At 41.7% G+C, this 19,773-nt stretch overlaps 1 protein-coding gene across 8 annotated transcripts in view; it reads left to right on the top strand.

The window, feature by feature from the left end:
• AFF2 (ALF transcription elongation factor 2) overlaps positions 1-19,773 on the top strand; it is a 531,908-nt gene that overhangs the window by 398,398 nt on the left and 113,737 nt on the right. For all 8 annotated transcript variants that reach the window (XM_070462659.1, XM_070462658.1, XM_070462657.1 and 5 more), the window contains one exon: positions 7,673-7,769. In XM_070462659.1, the coding sequence (XP_070318760.1) occupies positions 7,673-7,769 (97 nt within the window). The remainder of the gene's footprint in view (positions 1-7,672; positions 7,770-19,773) is intronic.

Here is a 19,773-nt window from a genome sequence, read left to right as displayed (position 1 = left end):
CAAAATAAATCCCATGGAGGAGAAAATTGGTATTGTGCTGAATTTATGTGATCAATTCAACAGAAGTCCAAGGTTGAAGAGGTGGCAGTTTGATACAAGTCAATAATCATATACATCAAGGTTCATTCTATGAGCTTGGGCTAATGCATGCAATATAGATATAAATCCATACATGCCATGCGTGTGGCTAGAAATCAGATACTTACTCTTTTGTTTCCTGCTGTTGCCTTGTATGTATGTACTCAGGACTCAAACCAAACAGACTAGTCTGGATCCCTTGAATCTCTGAGATAGATATTATTTTTATGCCTATTACATAGAGAAGTAAACTGAGGTTCAGAAAAGTTAAGTAGCTTAACTCATGTTCTCTAACAAAATCCTGTATAATATCCATGGAGCCATAATTACCCCCAACATATGACTTGACCAGATGAGTTGTTTTCACAATATGTTCATCATCCCTGGGGTACCCCAGAGGTTCCCAAACCTGGCTGTGAGCCAAGCAGCATGACTCTTTTATTTGGGGTTCCTAATAAGATTTCACCTGGCAAGGGAGGAATCTCGGTTGTGGGAAAGTTTTAAAACCATTGGTTTACAGCACAAGTCAGCAAACTTTATTATGCTCAGATAGTAAATATTTCAGGCTTTTTGGGCCCTATCTTCTCCATTATAGCTACTGAACCTGGCCATTGTGGCATAAAAGCTCAGTTAGTATATACATGAATGGGTGTGGCTATGTTCCAATATGACTTTGAATTTGAATGCCATATAATTTTCATATGCCATGAAATATTATCCTTCTCTGGATTTTTCTTTCTCAACCATTTAAAAATATAAAACCAGTTTTAACTCACAGGCAGTATAAGAGCAGAAGGAAGGCTAGTTTGGACTGAAGGCCTCAGTGTGACAACCCCTGGACTAGATAGATGGTCCCTAAGGGACCTTTCAATTCTCTCACTAAGGAACCAGAATAACCTTATGAGATGCCCCATTTTCGGAAACCCTAAGAAGACCATCAGCTGTAAAAGATACTCCTTCTCTGGTCTGTATGCCCATGGAAGGGCGCATGATCTAGTTGGGACCCAGGCTGTGGACCCACTGGGTGACACTGGCCTAGAGGTTCCACCTAATACATCTTGGAGATTTATCCCCATAGAATACAGTCTGGATCTTCAAACTATTTGTCACTGCCCCAGCCTTCAGACTCGGAATTTCCAGGATTCCCAGTGGGGTGGTCATGAAATCTGACTTTTAAGTTAAAACCTTGAGAAAATTAAATGCAGCTTCTCCAGAGAAAAGAGCCTTTACCTTGGGGAAACAGAATGAATGCTTTGAAAAATATCACAGCCTCTTCCTCATCGCCTGCCTCACTATCCACAAATGCTTCAGTGCTGCCAAGACTACAAAGCACTAGGTAGGGAAATAGACAATTCCCTGAGTAATTCTAGTCCAGTCATATTTCATTCCTCCAACCTACTTCATTAAGAGGAAGTGTCCTTTAAGGAGTCAGTAGGACTAAGATACTATTCTAGAAAAGGGTCCACAGTAAGAGGCTGCCTGACAAGAAGGCTCAGGCACCCCTGAACTCTCTGGGATGCCTAGCCGGGCTCTGCTGTGTTACTCATTTGGAGAAAAAAATGAAAACACTTACTCTAATTGCTATCAGCTCTGAATATTTATGAGGACAATGGTAATTTAAGCTAGTCCCCTGAAAACCCCAAAATAATTGAGAGAGAAGCTATGGTTCTCAGTTTTTGAGTGCCTAAAACCTGACTGAAACAGCCTCCTCTCCTCCCCTACACAATGGAACTAGAAGCACTGGTCCTACCTCCCAAGCTCATTGCACGTCCAGTGGCCCGGTGTGGGCTACAGAGAACAGCACTCAGGCTACCAGATGGAAGCTATGAGATAGCATAAGGCAACTCCTAACTGGTAGAACTGAAAATAGTTAAAGCTATAGTAGAAACAAACGTCTGACAGCATCAGACAAAGGCTGTAGCCGTACATGGGCGATGTTGTAGGTACCTCCTCTGGGTGACAGGTGACAGAGGTAACACTTTAGGCACTTTCAGCTGGAAGAGCCATGGTCCATCTGTGCATCATCCACCAATATGGCAGCTGTTTCCATCAACACCTGGAAGCCAGAATACAGCCCATATCAAGTAGTGCACCTGATGGGCTGTCTGCACAGAGGGGCCCCATTTTGTAATTCACAAAAAGGCACTGTGCAGGCTTCTGAACCACTCGGGGTTCAGAAGGTTGCTTCTGAGCAAGGATTCTGGGTCAAGTAACAGCTCATGAAGCCCAGTCTTACATGTGAAGGTTACAGTCAGGCATGTCTTGGAACCACCTCCTGAGAGTGATAGGCCCAAAGACAACCCAAGGTGAGCACAGTGTCCAGTGGGGGCCATCTTTGACCTCTTTCTCTGGGTCCACAGGTCACTCTGCAGATATAGGAGCAGGACATCAAAGACAGGCTTTTTTTTTTTTTAACTCTCACTTGGAACTACCTAGGTATTTCCACTTGCAACTGGCCTTCAAATTCTACAGGGAATCTTAGGCACTCTGGAGGATTTCAGGAAACCCAAAACAGCCATGATGTGTTTAGAACATTCTAGAAGAATAAATCCAAACCCTGAAACTTTCCAAACTCCTTAAGGATCTTTGAACCTCTCCTCACCTGGTCAAGAGCTTCCAATGATGCCTGCTAGCTGATGCCTTTGCCAGTCTTTGGGTTACCATCAGACCTTTTTTTGGTATTATTCAAATGTTTACAGCACCATTGCTCAGGTACTAATAGCAACAATAGTAATAATAACCAAGATGAAAGCAAAAGCCACCTGTATTGACTCTGAGGCAGTTTGTACAAGCTTTATTTTTCAAATCCTTCCAAAAATTTTCCAAAGTAGATATTATTATTGCTCATTTTAACATGTGAGAAAATTTAGATTCCAAGAGTTTAATTAATTAGTTCAAGACTGCAAGCCCATTAGAAAATCCAGTATTTGAACTCAGATGTGTCTGGCTCTTAAGCCCTTGCTCTGAGGCTCATGCTGCCACAACTAAAGGCTTCATTTTCATGGAGCCTTCTGGAATAATATTTCAAACTGTCTGTTTTTTCCACTTCAAAATCACCTGAGCATTCCATTCTGTGAAGTGGCAAGGTTTCTGGACAACAGATGTTACAGTTGCAAGTAATATGGGGCCTGTCACACCATAGTGTCCTAGGGTTTCCTGGTGCCAAGAGCCCTCTGAGGCCACCAGGATCTGCTCAATGCCCAGAGAATTAGGAACAGAGAAGACCCTGAACATGGCTCTTCCTTCCTCCTCCAAGGCCTCCCAAGTCTTTTTGTTCATCCCATCTCATCTGCCCCAACTTTCAGTATCTAAGCTTTTCTAGACCAGGACTTGTTTTTGCTGACACAATCTAATGAATTATTTTATTTCTTAATACTCAAGAAATGATGTCATAGATAAAATGAAAACAGAATTTTCACACAAAGGCAGACCCCTTGAAGCACTAGATCCTGAAAAAACATCTGGAGTCACAAAGGATCACTGCTTTGTTCTGTTTTCATCTACAGTAAGTCCCCCTGTTCTGAGCATGTGTTCATAAGTCCAATTCGTTTGTAAGTCTGACAAAGTTAGCCTAGGTAACCAACTGAAATAATCAACTGTACAGTACTATACTGTAGTAGGTTTATAAAACTGTCCCATGTGGCTCAGCTGGTAAAGAATCCACCTGCAATGAGGGAGACCTGGGTTCGATCCCTGGGTTGGGAAGATCCCCTGGAGAAGGGAAAGGCTACTCACTCCAGTATTCTGGCCTGGAGAATTCCATGGACTACAGTCCATGGGGTCACAGAGTCAGACATAACTGAGCAACTTTCACTTTCACTTTTCACACAAATAATACTTAAAAACCCAAACACACACAAAAAATAAAGAAAACATTTTTAATCTTACAGAATAGTACCTGGAAAAGTACAATAGTACAGTGAAACAACTGGCACATAAGGGCAAGTTCACATCTTTGAAAGTTCACAACTTGAAGGTTCGTATGTAGGGATTTATTGTAATTGAGAAGTGGGAGAACAATTGTTGTTGTCATTGTTGACGACCACACACGTGGGCAGACATTCACCTCAGTGTGGTCTGTTCACATTTGGGGCTCTCCAATGTGTGCTGAATCTGTCTCTGGAACTATAACCTCATGAAAAGAGATTACCATTTTTCTGCCGAGACCACCTGAACTGCAATGGGCATGAATGGTGCTGCTATAATAATTAAATGCCAAATCTTTCATAATCCTCCACTTTCCCTAGAGTAATGTTCAGCATTAGCTCTAGATGGAAATGCAAACAAGTACATGTAGATTCAATAATAAAGCTTAATAGATCAGGGAAGGAGTGGGATGAAATGAATGCTTAACACCTCCAGAGATAACTCATGATCATTTGCCTTTCTAGTGATTTCCTTGACTTGTGTTTGCCAGGACTTGAATCTGTGCATCAGACTGTCCTTTATTTTATTAATAGCCAGCTCCACACCAAGCTTGTTGCACGGACAGTGTTTAATGTCAATCAGTATACAGATTGGCTGGCTATTTCTAGAACTGTTCACTGGAGGGCCTTTCATTTCCGTGTTAAGATCTTATCAAGTTGATTGGAGAGTCGAATCAGTGCTGAGTTCTGCTCTCCATGCTGTGGTTCTACCTGAAGGAGAGTAACCTGAAGATCATGAGCCCATTTCTGGATCTTAGAGACCCCTGAGACATTTCGTGAGTCACCACAGCAAACTTTGGGTTGGTTGGCAAAATTAGATGAGAGAAACAAAGTCTCACTAAGACTTTGCTTGTGATGACTTGCTAACAGTTATTTCTAACTGTGGCAATTTATTTCCAAACTAACAGATAATACCCTGCATTGTTTTGTATTTTCATTCCTCATACATTGCTTCATGTTATGCTCACTGCCACCACCCTGCAAGGAGTTTAATTATTAATATTATCCCATTTAACTGATGAGGGACATAGATGAGGTGCAGAGACAGTGAATGACTTACCTATATATCAGAGTTTATGACTAACCTGCAGTTGAATCCAACATTTTGATTCCACGTTAGTTTTGTTTTGTGGGGTTGTTGTTGTTGCTGTTGATTTTCTTTCTTATTCTTCCCTTTTTAAGGTACATCCTCTAAGAAAACATTACATACTCTGGCTGGAGATGTTCTGGCTGGAGATGGTCTGGGTTCTATGTTTGCTGCCATGATTTATGAGCTGTGTGATCATGAACAGGTTCCCTAAACTCTCTAGGTCTCACTGTAGCCCCATTTTCCAGAAGGGGCTAATAATTTCCACCCAAACATGGGGCTAATTATTATTTTGAGAACTTCCTTCATAAGATCCAAATTGCATACTGCTAGTCAAGTAGCTAGGGCTTCCCTGGTGGCTCAGTGGTAAAGAATTTGCCTACCAATGCAGAAGACATGGGTTCGATCCCTGAGTCAGGAAGATCCCTGGAGAAGGAAATGGCAACCCACTCAGTATTCTTGCCTGGAGAATCCCATGGACAGAGGAGTCTGGTGGACTACAGTCCATGGGGTTGCAAAGAGTCAGACACAACTGAGCGACTAAAGAACAACAACAATAAAATACTTGGCACCTTCCCTGACACAGAAATAGATTCTCTAAAGGGTTAGAATCATTTAAACATTTATCATTTATTTTGCTGAACACTTACATGTAAACTAACACATAGACATTGCCTACCGGAACACACATACACACAGAAAATGAAGCCCATCACATGTCATTTTTAAATGTTTGAATTCTATTCCTTATGAGAATGATACAGTCTTCATTTCCACAAGGGGTTGTAAAGAATTATTTGTTCAGTCATAAGCCTGCAACTGCGAAAGAAATGCTAACATGCATTTTGTCTACTTCTCTAAAATCTTCCAAACATCCACTAGTCTCTTGAAGGACAGTCATAAATCCTGCAAATTTCACTCATCTGAAACCAATTCTAACAACTATCTTTCCCACGAATCATCCTTTATATCCATCTTCCAGTTTCAGTGAGCACATCCTGGTCTTAGGTGACTGAGCACAAAACTGGAGGAAGTGGACTTTTCGTTGGAGATTTTCTGAAACCCCCTGTGACCTGAATCCCTTTCTAACATTTGGACATAACCTCCGAAATAATGTGCTCTCCTAGTTATCAAATTAGAAGTTGCTTTTTGCCTTCCAGCTTCCCTTCTAGAAAAAGCACACAAGTGGGAATCAGGAGATGGGAGTTTTAGGATGGACTGTAGCACTAATTAGCTGTGTGACCTTGAACAAAACACTTGGCTTCCCTGAACTTTTCTTTGCTTGTCTGCAAAATGAGGCTGGTGGGCTATATCATTTCTGGGAAGACACTGTGTGGAAGGCCGAGGTGGATAAGTTGCTGCACCTGTTTGCATGGGAACTGGGGGCTGGGGGGTGCTCAGTGGACAGCCAGTGCTGAGATCAGCCAGAGCTGGGAGTGGGGAGAGGGAAAGAGGATTCTTTCTGAGAGGGAGATTCTTTCTTGGAAGTTTTTGTGAAGGAGGTGGGATCTGACTGAGCTGTGGAGGGAAAAATAGAACTTTCAGAGTTGAAGAAAGGACTTCTAGCCAGGCAGTGGAGCCTGATGCTGAGTCTGAAAGCAGGAAAGAGCCAAGTATGCTCAGAAACTAGTAATCAGTCCAGTGAAGCTGGGGCTGGCCCCACTTGAAGCCTGGGGATGAGTTTGAAACTTGTGTTTAAAAAATAAAAATAGTAACGCCAATTGGTCTTTGAAAAGAGTGTAACTGGAATTCTAAGACAGTAAGTCACTCTTCATGCTGTAGCTCAAGTTTGGAGTTAGAAAGAGGGTGGCACTGGAATGAATATCCCTATAGAAACAGAAGGCTCTGTCTGCTCGATAAACAATTTTGAAAGTGCTAGTTCATCACCCAAATTCCGACCACTCATATTTTTCAGGTACCTTGCCTTAGGAGAGAAAGATTTCTTATACATATAGTGGGCTTACATCTTTGGGATCAAATTTTACGGGAAGAGATCGGTCATATATCAAAAGGTTAATGACAAACCATTTCTCACCCAGCTATTTTGTGGCCACCAAGCTGCCACAGTGCAGAGGGCACTGGAAGGCAATGGAAGTTCTCTGGGCCTTTTGCCTCTGTCATCCATAGAGCCCCAGCAGGCTCCGACAACAGCCTCTCCAGCCAGGGGCTGCTCTCATGCCCCTGTTCTTTCATGGGAGACTTGAATCATCTTTTCTTGTAGAGATCCACCGCCACATTCTGCCTCCACAATGATTGATCAGTACATTTATTACACTTTCAGTAGTAAAAATATATAGACTCCAGTCATCTCTGGAGATGCTGAAATAGTCCTTTTTTTCCCTTGATTTAGGGGAAGGTAGAGAGGGAGGATGTGTGCAGAGTCAGACATAAATATAAGAGCTCAAATATCTAATTAGCTGAAAGAATCTTGGTTCCCTCTGCACCTTTGACAGAATTGCAGCTGTCAGATTGGAGCATCAATATTTTATCCTCGTCGCAAGATGTATCTGAGGATGATTTAGAAAAGACACTTTCTAACGTCAGTGCCACTGTTTTTTTTTTTTTCTTTTTTTCTTTGTAGGATGCTTGAAGACGACTTGAAGCTGAGCAGTGATGAAGATGACCTTGAGCCCATGAAGACCCTGACCACTCAGTGCACTGCCACTGAGCTCTACCAGGTAGGAACAGCATAGGGCTCATTCTGGACCTGTAGGGAGGGAGCTGAAGGAACTGGAATGGTTTTGCCATCCACAAGCCTACCTGCTGCTTCATCGCTGGGCTTTGGAGCAAGGGAAACAAGCAAGGGCAGGCAGAGTGTTCTGGACCAGGTCAACTCAGCTCACACTTTCAGTGAGGAGATGCTGAGGTCTTAAAATTCACTGCTTTCACCCCTGCCTTTTGCTCCCTCCTCACCATATATACCTACTGGTCGTCAAAAGCAGTATAGATTGTCCTTCCCTATCGTGGACTAACTATGGCCTTGAGTGCAGTGTAACTTTCCTACAGTGACTCCAGCCAAGACTTAGCACCCAGACTCATCCATTCCTTAGGGTATAAATGTGACTACCCACATGAGCCTTTAGGCAAAAGACATTTGGCAAAAAGTTGTTGCTGCCCTGATTTCTTCCATTTTGCATCATTAATATTTACAGGACTTAACACCAAATTAGATGGCCAGAATGTGTGTTTGCAGCATTTCCAATGAGCCCAGACCTGTTGATTTAAAAAGGTCGGGTGTCATGTATGAATCATGAGAATGGCAGTGGAGTGTGTAGTATCAGTGATGCTCATGTATGTCCTTTAGGACAGAAAACTGTCTTGCCTGTGGGATCCTCCTGGATGTCCCAAGAATATCAAATAAACACAGAAAGATCACCTTAAAAAAAAAAGCTAAAACCTAATCATGTTCTTTCTATAGTGAAGTCTGCTGAGTTATAAAACTGAAACTGGGATGTTTCAAGGCATGCTCAAGCACTAGTATTTCAAGGTAGTTAACAAGTACAGAATTCCACATTCATTAAATATTTTGCGAGGAGCTTGCAAAGAAAACCTTAGGAATTGTTTCCTTAATTTCTCTTTCTGTTTTCTCATTGTTAGTGTATAGGTATACAGGGGATTTCTGTGTGTTAATTTTGTATCCTGCAACTTTACTATATTCATTGATTAGCTCTAGTAATTTTCTGGTGGAGTCTTTAGGGTTTTCTATGTAGAGGATCATGTCATCTGCAAACAGTGAGAGTTTTACTTCTTTTTTCCAATCTGGATTCCTTTTATTTCTTTTTCTGCTCTGATTGCTGTGGCCAAAACTTCCAAAACCAATACAATGTTGTAAAGTAAAGTAAACAGATTAATTAAAAAATAAAAGAAAACCTTAGGAAAAACTCCAAGCCTCACCCACTCCTTTCTCATCTATAATTGTTGACCCCACGAGAATGCTTACCATTTAGTATAATTTTAAAATTGAGTACATACATCTTCAATGTCAGGTGGCCAAAATTCCCCTCTCCCTTATTTCTCCACTTTATTCGGCTTGTATTTTGGATAATATGTAAGAATTGCATCTTTGTAACTTCGGTGCTTTATAAAGACCAAGCACCTTTGTCTCCCAGGAACTTGTGGAACGTTTCCTGAATGCAGGCAGTCCTTTTCCTACTTGGGCTCCAGAGCAAATGGACAATGTGCACTTACATTCCCGTGTGTGCCACTCCTGCTTTCAGCATTTAATGTACCAGTGACCAGAACATTATAATGGCCAATAACCCCTCCAAAAAAAAATCCTAGGTCATTGATTTTGACAGATGCAACATGACTTTTTAATGAACACTTGCAGCAAGTCATCAACAGTGAAAGTAGAGTTTGGAGGTTAACTTCTTCATGTGATTATACAAGTGCAGTCTGCTCTTTTGGCTTCTCGAGTTGTTATTTTCTGTATTTATCTGAAGAAGTGGCATTAGGTCAGTTGGCCTGAATCCTTTAGGGGTTTACGATCTTTCAGGTGACTGTGTCAATGCCGTGACCCTCAGGTAATCCCTGCTGGTGAGTTGGCGGTGCTCCATGGCACACTGCCCTTAGCCTGGTCATGCCTTTCCCAACAGAGGTTCTCATTTGAAGGGGGAGTTGACCTGGGATATCTAAAGTAAGGCAAAATGACAACTTATTCCCTCTGACTGGGTCTAGGAAACAAAAGTGGGCATAAAGTTATAAACATTTGCAAATGAACCCTTCTTATAGAGTCTGAGGACTAGTTACAAAGCCCGAAGGCTCAAGGTCAGGAGACAATTGTCCCGCGGTAGAAGGCGGGCACTGTGACACCAAGTTTTGGTGAGTTCTGGCTTTCTGGAATGCAATATTCTTTTTCAAAAATGCATGGATTGACATCATTTTCCTTTTTTTTGTCATTGTGGTAAAACCTAAATAACATAAAATCCCCTAATTTAAAGTCTAAAATTCAGTGACACTGACTCCATTCACAAGCTTGTGGATCCAACACCAGTTCTAAAATAGTTTTATCACCCCACAAGGAAATCATACATTGAGCTGCTACTCCCCAGCTCCCCTACCTCCCAGCCCTTGACAACCACTAGTCTACTTTCTGTCTCTGGATTTGCCTTTTTCATTTGAATGAAATCACATAATACATTACGTTTTGTGTCTGGCTTCTTTCACTCAGCATTGTGGTTTTAGGTGCATCCATGTTGTGGCCTGGATCAATACTTTCATTTTTTATGGCTAAATACTATTCTGCTGCCTTTTGTTCATCCATTCCTCAAGTGATGAACACTGGGATCCCCCTTTTGGCTATCAGAAATAGAGGTGTCGTGAGCCTTGGTGTATACATTCTTGTTGAACACCTGTTTTCAGTTCTTTTGAATTGAATCTCTCAATTCTTTCAGTCTTTCCCCCCTAGAAGTGGAATTGTTGAATCATATGGTAATTTATGTTTAACTTACTGAGGAACAACCAAAATCATTTTCTTTTCCAATGAGATAACATGGCACCACATAGGTCATATGGTACTATTCCCTCATCTTTTAGTTGAGCCCATCACATTTCCAGCCACATTAGAACTTCTGAGCACTCCCACTGATCTATGCCAAACATGAAGTTAAGTGCTTGGTCTTAGTCAAGCCTCATGGCAAATGTTAGTGGTAGATTTGGGCCTCCAGTCCAAGCTGCAGAATTGCAGAATCATTCTATTTTTGGCAGGATGGTTGGAGGGAAAGCATCCAAACAAATGCACAGGTGCGATAAATGATGTGTCTGAGGGATCAGACCACTCCATGGGTTTGAGCCGGCATTATGCATAGAAACTTTCTCAGAACCCAGTAACTACATTCAGACACACATAGTTCAATTTAAAAAAGCCTTTAGCTTTCTGGAGACTTCCTCAGATCATCTCATTCATAATCATTGCACCTGGACTCACCTAAGGAAACCCAAATTGCCCAGATTTGGTGAGTATACATGACTCTTTTCCCCAAAGCTCCTAAGACCGTCTGCAATGGTTTGTGATATAAAGAATCCCAAGAGAATGCATTGTAAATGCTTGTATGAAAAGGAAGCATGGGCTCAAGATGTGTCAGCTTCTAATTTGACCTTTCAGTCCAAGTCTCTCCTAATCAGAACACTATCCCCTCTCCCTGCCCTTTTACCGGCACCCTCCATGGTAGTATTGACTGTGCTGAGTGGGTCCTGTGCACAGACACCAATAGAACCATTAGGGTGTGTTTAAATGCTAAGTATTACTCCTGCAAACAGGGAAATACAGCAGGAAGCCTGAAGGGGAAGAGCATAACATACAAATTATAAACGCCAAATGCTCAGCTATGGAGACCCAGGAATATAAGTATATTTTTAAGATGATATTTTACCTTCTGGTGACTCTTTAAAGTCAGAGATGCATGATCATATAAGCACATGGTTTCAGTGAAAAAGCCCTGATGATTGTACCCTGAAAATATTTGTTAAAAGTTTGCATACTCTCTCCACATTCCCCACTGCATTTCACTGTCTTGGTTGGGACAGTTTGGGAGGCAGCTGAGTTCATAGGTGAACGTAGGTGGCCTCGTGAAGGAGAGTGAGCGAGAGCATAGGTGTGTAGTCTGACAGGTTTGAATCCTAGCTCTGTCACTTGTCTGGTGATCTTGGGATAAAGACCTAAGTATCTATTAAAATGGAGGTAATCGAGGTAACAATAGCCATTGTTTTCATTGGATCATAGTGAAGATTCAATGAGTAAATGAATTAATACAGGCCAAATCATGTGAAATTATGGTTAGCACTTAGTACTCACCTCTTTACATCATCATCATCATCTGTTACTACTACTACTAATGATCTAAAGTGTCTCATATTTGAGAGAATAGTTATATTACTTTCTCTTATCTTGTGAGGAATGGGAGGTGAAAGAGGGTTGCTGAATTTAACTATCTGGAAAAGAATCAGTTTGTGGCAAACTTGAATGAAAAGATCTTTTCCTAACACGTATTAGCTGTGTGCACCTTGCCATGAAGAATTGTAAATGTAGTCATTGGGAGCATAGCTTTTGAAAACTTATAGTTACTAAAGGGAATGGGATTGGGGAGGGATAAATTAGGAGCTTGGGATTAGCAGATACACACTACTATATATAAAATAGATAAATAGCAAGGACCTACTGTATAGCACAGGAAACTCTATTCAGTATCTTGTAATAACCTATAATGGAAAAGAATCTGAAAAAGAATATATATATATATGTAACCAAATCACTTTGCTGTAATTAACACAAAATGTAAAAAAAAAAAATAGTTTTAAAAGAGCATGATTTTTGGACTAGAGCAGCCTGGGCTTCAATCTCACTAATAAACTGGAATAACCAGTCTTGTCTAACTCTGAGGACAAGATGAAGATTGTGTATAAGAAAATGCTTTGAAAAACACAATCGCTTCACAAATTGGTGGTTGTCCTTTTAAACATGAGTTGGAAGCCCCTTCTTAGGGGTCCATTGGTAAGTAGATCTTGCCCTTCATTTTGGCCTTAGCATTCAGTGGGATCTATTAGGAACTGGGTTGAATGTCCTAATTGTACCCAAAGACATCTATGGGGTATGGATGACTCTTCCTCCCCTCTGAGCCCCGACGAGTTTTAACCCAGACATCCCAGGAAGAAAGGCCAGGTTGCCAATGACACTGCCCAAAGTCCTCCAGGAAAATTATGTGTCTAAAATGGAGCTTTACTTCAAAGGACTAACATGGGTGCAGAGTTGTGTCATACCAGTTCTTATTTCTCTTTCTGAGTTCTCGCTGTGCCCTAGAGAAAGACTGTAGGGTTTACTATGAAGCTCTAGTCATCTTGGTTTTCTCTCAGGGGCTTCCCATGAATGGGAAATAAATAATGACTTCAAGTTGGCATCAGACATTGGAATATTTAAGAACAATGCTTGAACTGGATGCAGTGTTTTGAATTTAGTCTGCATGAACATGCATGTTGCAATGTGTTCTGTTTTGTTTTGTTTTTTTCATTTATTTTTATTAGTTGGAGGCTAATTACTTTACATCATTAGAGTAGTTTTTGTCATACATTGAAATGAATTAGCCATGGATTTACATGTATTCCCCATCCCGGTCCCCCCTCCCACCTCCCTCTCCACCCGATCCCTCTGGGTCTTCCCAGTGCACCAGGCCCGGGCACTTGTCAGCTATCAATAATATAGTTGGATGTATAGCAGAGTTATTCAGTTATATATAAATTCTTTTTTGTAAATCAATGATACTTCAATAAAATTTTTAAAAAGTAACATGGTTGGCATGGGAGGGCTCCATGATGTCCATTACCTAGCTGACTTCATTTTTCCTTCTCAACTGCCACTCTTGACATCATAAATATAAAACCCAGCACTGGCCTTCCCCATCCAACACTTATTGAATTGCCATTTTCCAGCCAGTCTTGAAGAGTAGGCAGTGACACTGTGATGAGTCCCCTGGGGTTTGGCTTGAGAGCAGCACAGCCCAGTAGCATGGACTTCCTGCAAGTGTAGGTGTGGGGTTTTCTGCACATCCTCACCCCTCATACCACTGAACCTGCAGTTTTCCTTTTGGTCCATTTTTCTTATTCTATTTCTTGGGATTAAAAGAACTCCTGAAAATGAGGGGTTAAACCTTGAATCAATTTTCATTTACAGCTGAGAAGCAGTTATTGATGCTGTGTTTGCAGTTCAATAAAAGATCTAAAGGTATAGACCCAGTGCTTCTCTTTCAATATAAGCCACCTAATCAGTCACAAATGTTTTCTTAACAAATAAATTGTATTGACAGTTTTATTAAAATTGCTGTTTTTAAAGTTTTAAACTGTCCACAATTTGACCAATTCCAAAGGCTTCTAGTCTGTAGTGTCCAGACTCCAGAGCCCCCTCTGGTATATATTCATAGAATTGGGTAAATACCTTCTTGATGTTTCCTTGAATGTTATCCTGATGCTTGATTTATGAAGCTCGAAGCATGTAATGTCTGTTAAACTCTGGCAGTAGGATGGTCTGTGATACTTGGGTTTTGATGCCAGGTTAGATCCGGGCATGGTTGTCATGTGACCTAATCATCTCCGATTGACATTAGCAGCATCAGAGTTTAGCATTATAAAGGCCATAAAAGAAATAGGTATTGTTAGAAACAACCTTTAGAGAATTTTAATATTAATACCATCTTAATGATTAATGTGAATGAGACTGAAACATTAGGTGAGTTCATTTAACCCAGTTAGAAATTCAGAAAATGGGTACTATGGCTGGAATGTTCAATTAGTGGCAGGCTCAGCTAAAGAACTCTAGATAAAGCTTGGAGTGGTGTGTTGGTGCTTTAAAAACAGAGCTGAACAATTTCAATTTGCTCTGAGCACAAAGACATTCTAATGAGTTGTGTCTGGACACATTATTGTAAGTAGCTCCGATGTACCCAATTTTATTTAAACCACTCTTCTTTCTTTTTCTGCCTAGGGATTGCCCTTAGAAATGTGGTACTCAATTCAAAGCATGTAACTGGGGATGTGTGGACTTTTCAACAGATGCTAATAACAGAGCTGCACCTCAAGCGTGTTAACATTTACAGAAAAATATTGTCCTGAAGCTCTTCTCCTCCATTTCATAATTTTACTTTTCATCTGAAGATCACTAATTACCTCACAGACACAAAACAACTTGTTTTTAATCCAGTTTCTTGACACCAGTTTGGGTGTTATACTGGATTTGTTTTTGTCTGTTTCTGTTCTAATGGTGGGGCCAGTTCACTGAGTAGTTTGTTATTTGATGCATGCGTGTTGTGTCAGTTGCGTCCGACTCTTTGCGGCCCCGTGGACTCTGTCCTTGGGATTTCCCAGGCAAGAATACTGGAGTGGATAGCCAGGTGATCCTCCCGACCCAGAGATCGAACCCATTTCTCTTAGGTCTCCTGCATTGGTGGGCGAATTCTTTACCACTAGTGCCACCTGGGAAGTGAAAGTGAAGTCACTCAGTTGTGTCCGACATTTTGTGACCTCATGGACCATAGCCTGCCAGACTCCTCCATCCATGGGATTTTCCAGGCAAGATTACTGGAGCCGGTTGCCATTTCCTTCTCCAGGAGATCTTCCTGTCCCAGGAGTCGAACCCAGGTCTCCTGAATTGCAGGCAGACTCTTTACCATCCGAGCCACCAGGGAGTCAGCCACCTGTGAAGCCCACTGTTATTTGGTAATTGCACATGAAATGATTTACATGGGAGCAGAAAACCTGAACATTCTGGGAGATTTGAGATGTGTTCCTTACACCTGTGATGTATATTGAACTTTCCAAACCTAGCGACCAAGTTAAATCCAAGCCTGCTTTTCTGAGTAAAGTTTGCTAATGGAAAGGGTGGGGGGCATACATTTTACTGGCGCTCTCAGCTGGCCCCTGATGTGCTATAGTGAATTCATTCGTCGTGACAACAGATACTCTACCCTGCTCTAATGGTTCCGATTTTTTAGCCACAGTTCTTCCCTTATCATGCTGAACAAGTTGTTACCTCCCCAAGATTTCTCTGCATTTCCATTTACTTTGTTATACGCAGAAAGGCTGGGGAAGGCCTTTTCCATAATGACATCAATGTGGCACCCACAGCAAGAAAGATCAGCCTGTCAAAGCCATAGAAACAGCAGATGGATTAGGAGGAAACCAGGTGCAAAATAACTTTGATAGAGTCTTTTAATGTAAACAGTTTATCTGTCATTGCCTTTCATTTAAATCCCACGCAAAATGAGGGCATTCAGGCTGTTCAGGCTGCAGAAGGTAGCAGAATAAAATCCATACGTTGTCATACTCTAACTCTCCAGCAATTAGAAAATGAGAAGATATTTTAATTTATTCATTAAAGACAGGAAAGTAAATAGGATAACATATAAGGTTAATAGAATAACATTGGCCTTCATATTCCCAAGATTGTGTTTCCCATTTGGCTGTATTAGCATAGAGACTAGATTAATAAGAAACTGCTTAGGGCTTGTATGATGTGATTTTTAATATGCTGCAGGCAAGTCTGACTGTTTAGAAACCTGCTGAATTTTTTCATTGTAATTAGGTCTTCTACATTTAGTACGAAATATTTTGACTTGTAATCTCCATAGATTGTCTTTTTATTGTAATCGCCATACAATGCTTTGAGCACTCAGAGATGCAAAGGAGCACAACGTTTTCACACGTGTTAAATGTCCATCACCAGTGATGACCCAATCCTGACTAATGTCCATGACCACATATGAATTGTCCATCTATGCACATTTCCATGGCAAACCCAATGGCTGTTTTGCTTAGCTCAACATTTTCTCACCGTGACTGTACATCAGACATTGGTAAGGATGTACTGGTTCCCCCAAGGTCCAAGTGGAAACAAAAATGGGTACCGTCTGTTGTTTCAGAAACAATAATTCTCCTGTAGGACATGAATGACCACAGTCTTTTGTCCACAAAGAACACTTGACACCTATCTGCCTCTGTAGAGAGGACGGCAGAGGAATAACAGCCACCTACAGAAAGCTGAGGATCATGAAGTCTGTGTGAATCAAAGTGCTGGAAGGAACAGCACCATGCTACTCTTGTCACTGCCTAGGCTGGGCTGGGAAGGAAGTGGCTGGACTGGGCTGGGCTGAAGGAAGTGGCTGGGTCGCATTGGTCCTCTCACTACTCTCACCTTCACTCTGTTTGGTCCAAGCTTGGTCTTTTCCTTAGGCCCCTTCATTGCCCCAGTTGAGTCCCAAATCCATGGCTGAATGTTCGGTCTTAGTCATCAACTAACAGCCCCCAGGCAGTGTACCATGTGCTCCTAAGTTTTGGTAATTCTAGCATCTATTGGAGTGATATGAATGCCTCCAGTAATAAAACTTTTGGCCACACTGACAATGTAAGATTTTCAAATTTAGCTGCTGGCTTGGAAAAGTGTACTGGGGCTTTGGTTTAGGGCCTAGGAATGCTTTATTCTGTCCCACCAAATATATGCCATCTGCTGGAAAATCTACCAGGCAGGCTGCAAATACCCAAGGACCTTGTCGTGAATGGAAAGCAGAATCTGTCTTCTTCTTAAGCAGGTGTATTTATTTTTTTCTATTTCTTTAGCAAGAGCAAAGAGCATAAGCACTGTAAACACACAGAACATGTATCCAAATTTGAGATTAGCTATCAGTCCCAGGTTAAGGATTCAAACTTCAAGGGGATGGGCAGGTAAGGACAGCAGACCTTTCCAAAATGTATGGCATGGTGTAGCCTATGCGTCATAGCCTAGGAACTATGGAGTTCCCAGGAATCTCTGAAACATTAGATATAAACATTTATAAACTTGCTAATAGTTCTTATTTCTTGCTAATGGAGGTGAACTCCATAATGGAGATTCCATATTTATTCCTGAATCATACATGTATGTATATGTCTGTGTATATATATATATTGGAATAGAATAGTTTTGTATATTAAAATATAGAATACCAGACCTTAAAATGGTCATGGAGAGTCCTTACTCCAGCCAACAAGGACACTGAGGCATGGAGAAGTCAGTTGTACTGTGAGGTAATAGAAAATATATTAATACGCAGTGGTCTCCGCCCCAGGTTCCCGGTACAGAGCTCCTGAATTCCTTGTAATTTCTTAAGTAATAAGACCAACAGAAGCATCTTTTGTTCTAATATTTGCTCTCTGGGTGATAGGGACATCTTTTATTCTAATGAGATGACTCTGTGTGGGCTCCTGGACTGGTCACCAGAGAAGCCAAGCCATGATTGGAAGCTTGGAATTTCCAGCCCTACCCTTGCATTCTCTACAGAGGGGAGAGGGGCTAGAAACAAAGTCAGTAGTCACTCATGTCTATGTGAGGGAGCCTCCAAAATATCCCAGTAGTGTGGGATTCAGAGGGCTTCCCCTGTGGCTCAGCGGTAAAGAATCCACCTGCAGTGCAGGAGATGGGCAGGTTCAATCCCTGTATTGGGAAGATCCTCTGGTGGAGGAAATGGCAACCCATTCCAGTATTCTTGCTGAGGTAATCCCATGGACAGAGGAACCTGGTGGGTTACAATCCATGGGGTCACAAAGAGTTTGAACACAACTGAGCAACTAAACAACAACAGTGGGATTCAGAGACTTTCCAGGGGGATGAACACATCCATGTACATGAAGTGTGACATGCCCCAATGCCAGAGGTATAGAAGCTCCTACCTGTGGGATCCTCCTAGACTTCACCCTCTTCATCTCTCTGTTCATCTGTATCCTTTGTCATATCCTTTAATGAACTGGTAAACATAAGTCACTGTTTCCCTATTCTCTGAGCCACTCTAGCAAATTAATCAAACCCAAGGAGGGGGCCATTGGAAACTCTGGTGTCTGAGCCGATTGATCAGAAACACAGGTGACAACTTGGGCTGGCAACTGGTACCTGAGGTTGGGGGAGACAGTCTCATGAGACTGAGCCCTTCACTGGTTGTATGTGATTATCTCTCCAGGTAGAGACAGTGTCAGAACTGAGTTACATGGTAGAATACCCAGCTGGTGTTGCAGAAACGTACTTGGTATGGGATGAGCCCACACATATCTGGTGTCAGAACATTGTGAGTGTGGTTGTAGTATGAGAAAAAAGGAGAAACTCAAGTGGAAACATTACTGGGTTTTGTAACACAGATTGATAATAAAAATGGCTGTAGCATCTTGCCCAGAGTAGAATACGCTCTAAAGGGACAGAAAGCCTGAACAGGCTAGTATGCTAGTACTGAAAACGCATCATCAGTACTCACTCCCATGTAGGTTCTGGAAAACATATTATTGAGTACTTCTATGCACTAAAAATATGCTTCCCATTTCCCTGGTCACACAGAGTAAGGAAAGAGCCTCTATTAGGTCTTGATTGTCTCCCAGCAAAGGACACAGGTCATTTTGTGAGGGGGGCCTTCTTAGTATCAGGGCAAGAGGGCTTCGATTGGCTAGAGGAAAGAAAATTGAATTTTCACATCCACAAACCTCAGGAGAACAGAGTAAACAAATGCCACTTACCTTGGCCCTTCTAATATGGAGAATAAAGAAGCCAACACTGAGATGCTCTGCCTCATGTCTCCATATTTACTCCACTTAGAGAATGATTAGTGTCAATAGATGACTCAGGAGTGAAATGTGCTTCTTCACCAAAGACAGTGCATTTTTAATGAAGTTACAATATACCAAAACTTGAGTTATAAACAAAATTTCCGGTTGACAAGTGAATCTTACTGAAGGGTTTTATATCCAGCAAAAGAGCCAGCCTGGAGGGAGCAAGGTTTCATGGAATGCTGGCATTTTCTAATTCTGTTATCACATCATCTCTGGACAAGACACTCAAAAAAAACCTTCTGCCCTGTTGCCTGAGCAGGTTGCCCTGTTGGTGAAATACACATGTAAGGATAGGTAGGACCCGCTATGAGGCCTCTATTCAACTGGTGTTGGCAGGGTCATGAGAGGGTGAAGATGGTCAAGAATTCATTGAGACTTGGGAAGCCATGAAGGATTCATGATCAAAGGGGAACATACAATGGGATAAAAATAAGGAGACCAGTGGCCCAAAGAAGAGGCCAGAGCTATTGTCCTGATGAGAAATAAGAGGTCTCCAGTGAGGCCATAGCTGTAAGAAGAGTGAAGAAGGAATGGACATGTACCCTGTCCAGTCTGCTCTGCACTCCCTCTTCACTA

Source organism: Odocoileus virginianus, unplaced genomic scaffold (genome assembly GCF_023699985.2).
Source record: "Odocoileus virginianus isolate 20LAN1187 ecotype Illinois unplaced genomic scaffold, Ovbor_1.2 Unplaced_Scaffold_7, whole genome shotgun sequence".
NCBI classification, from domain to species: domain Eukaryota; kingdom Metazoa; phylum Chordata; class Mammalia; order Artiodactyla; family Cervidae; genus Odocoileus; species Odocoileus virginianus.
Note: the sequence above shows the minus strand (reverse complement) of the source record. Positions and strands in the feature narration are given on the sequence as shown.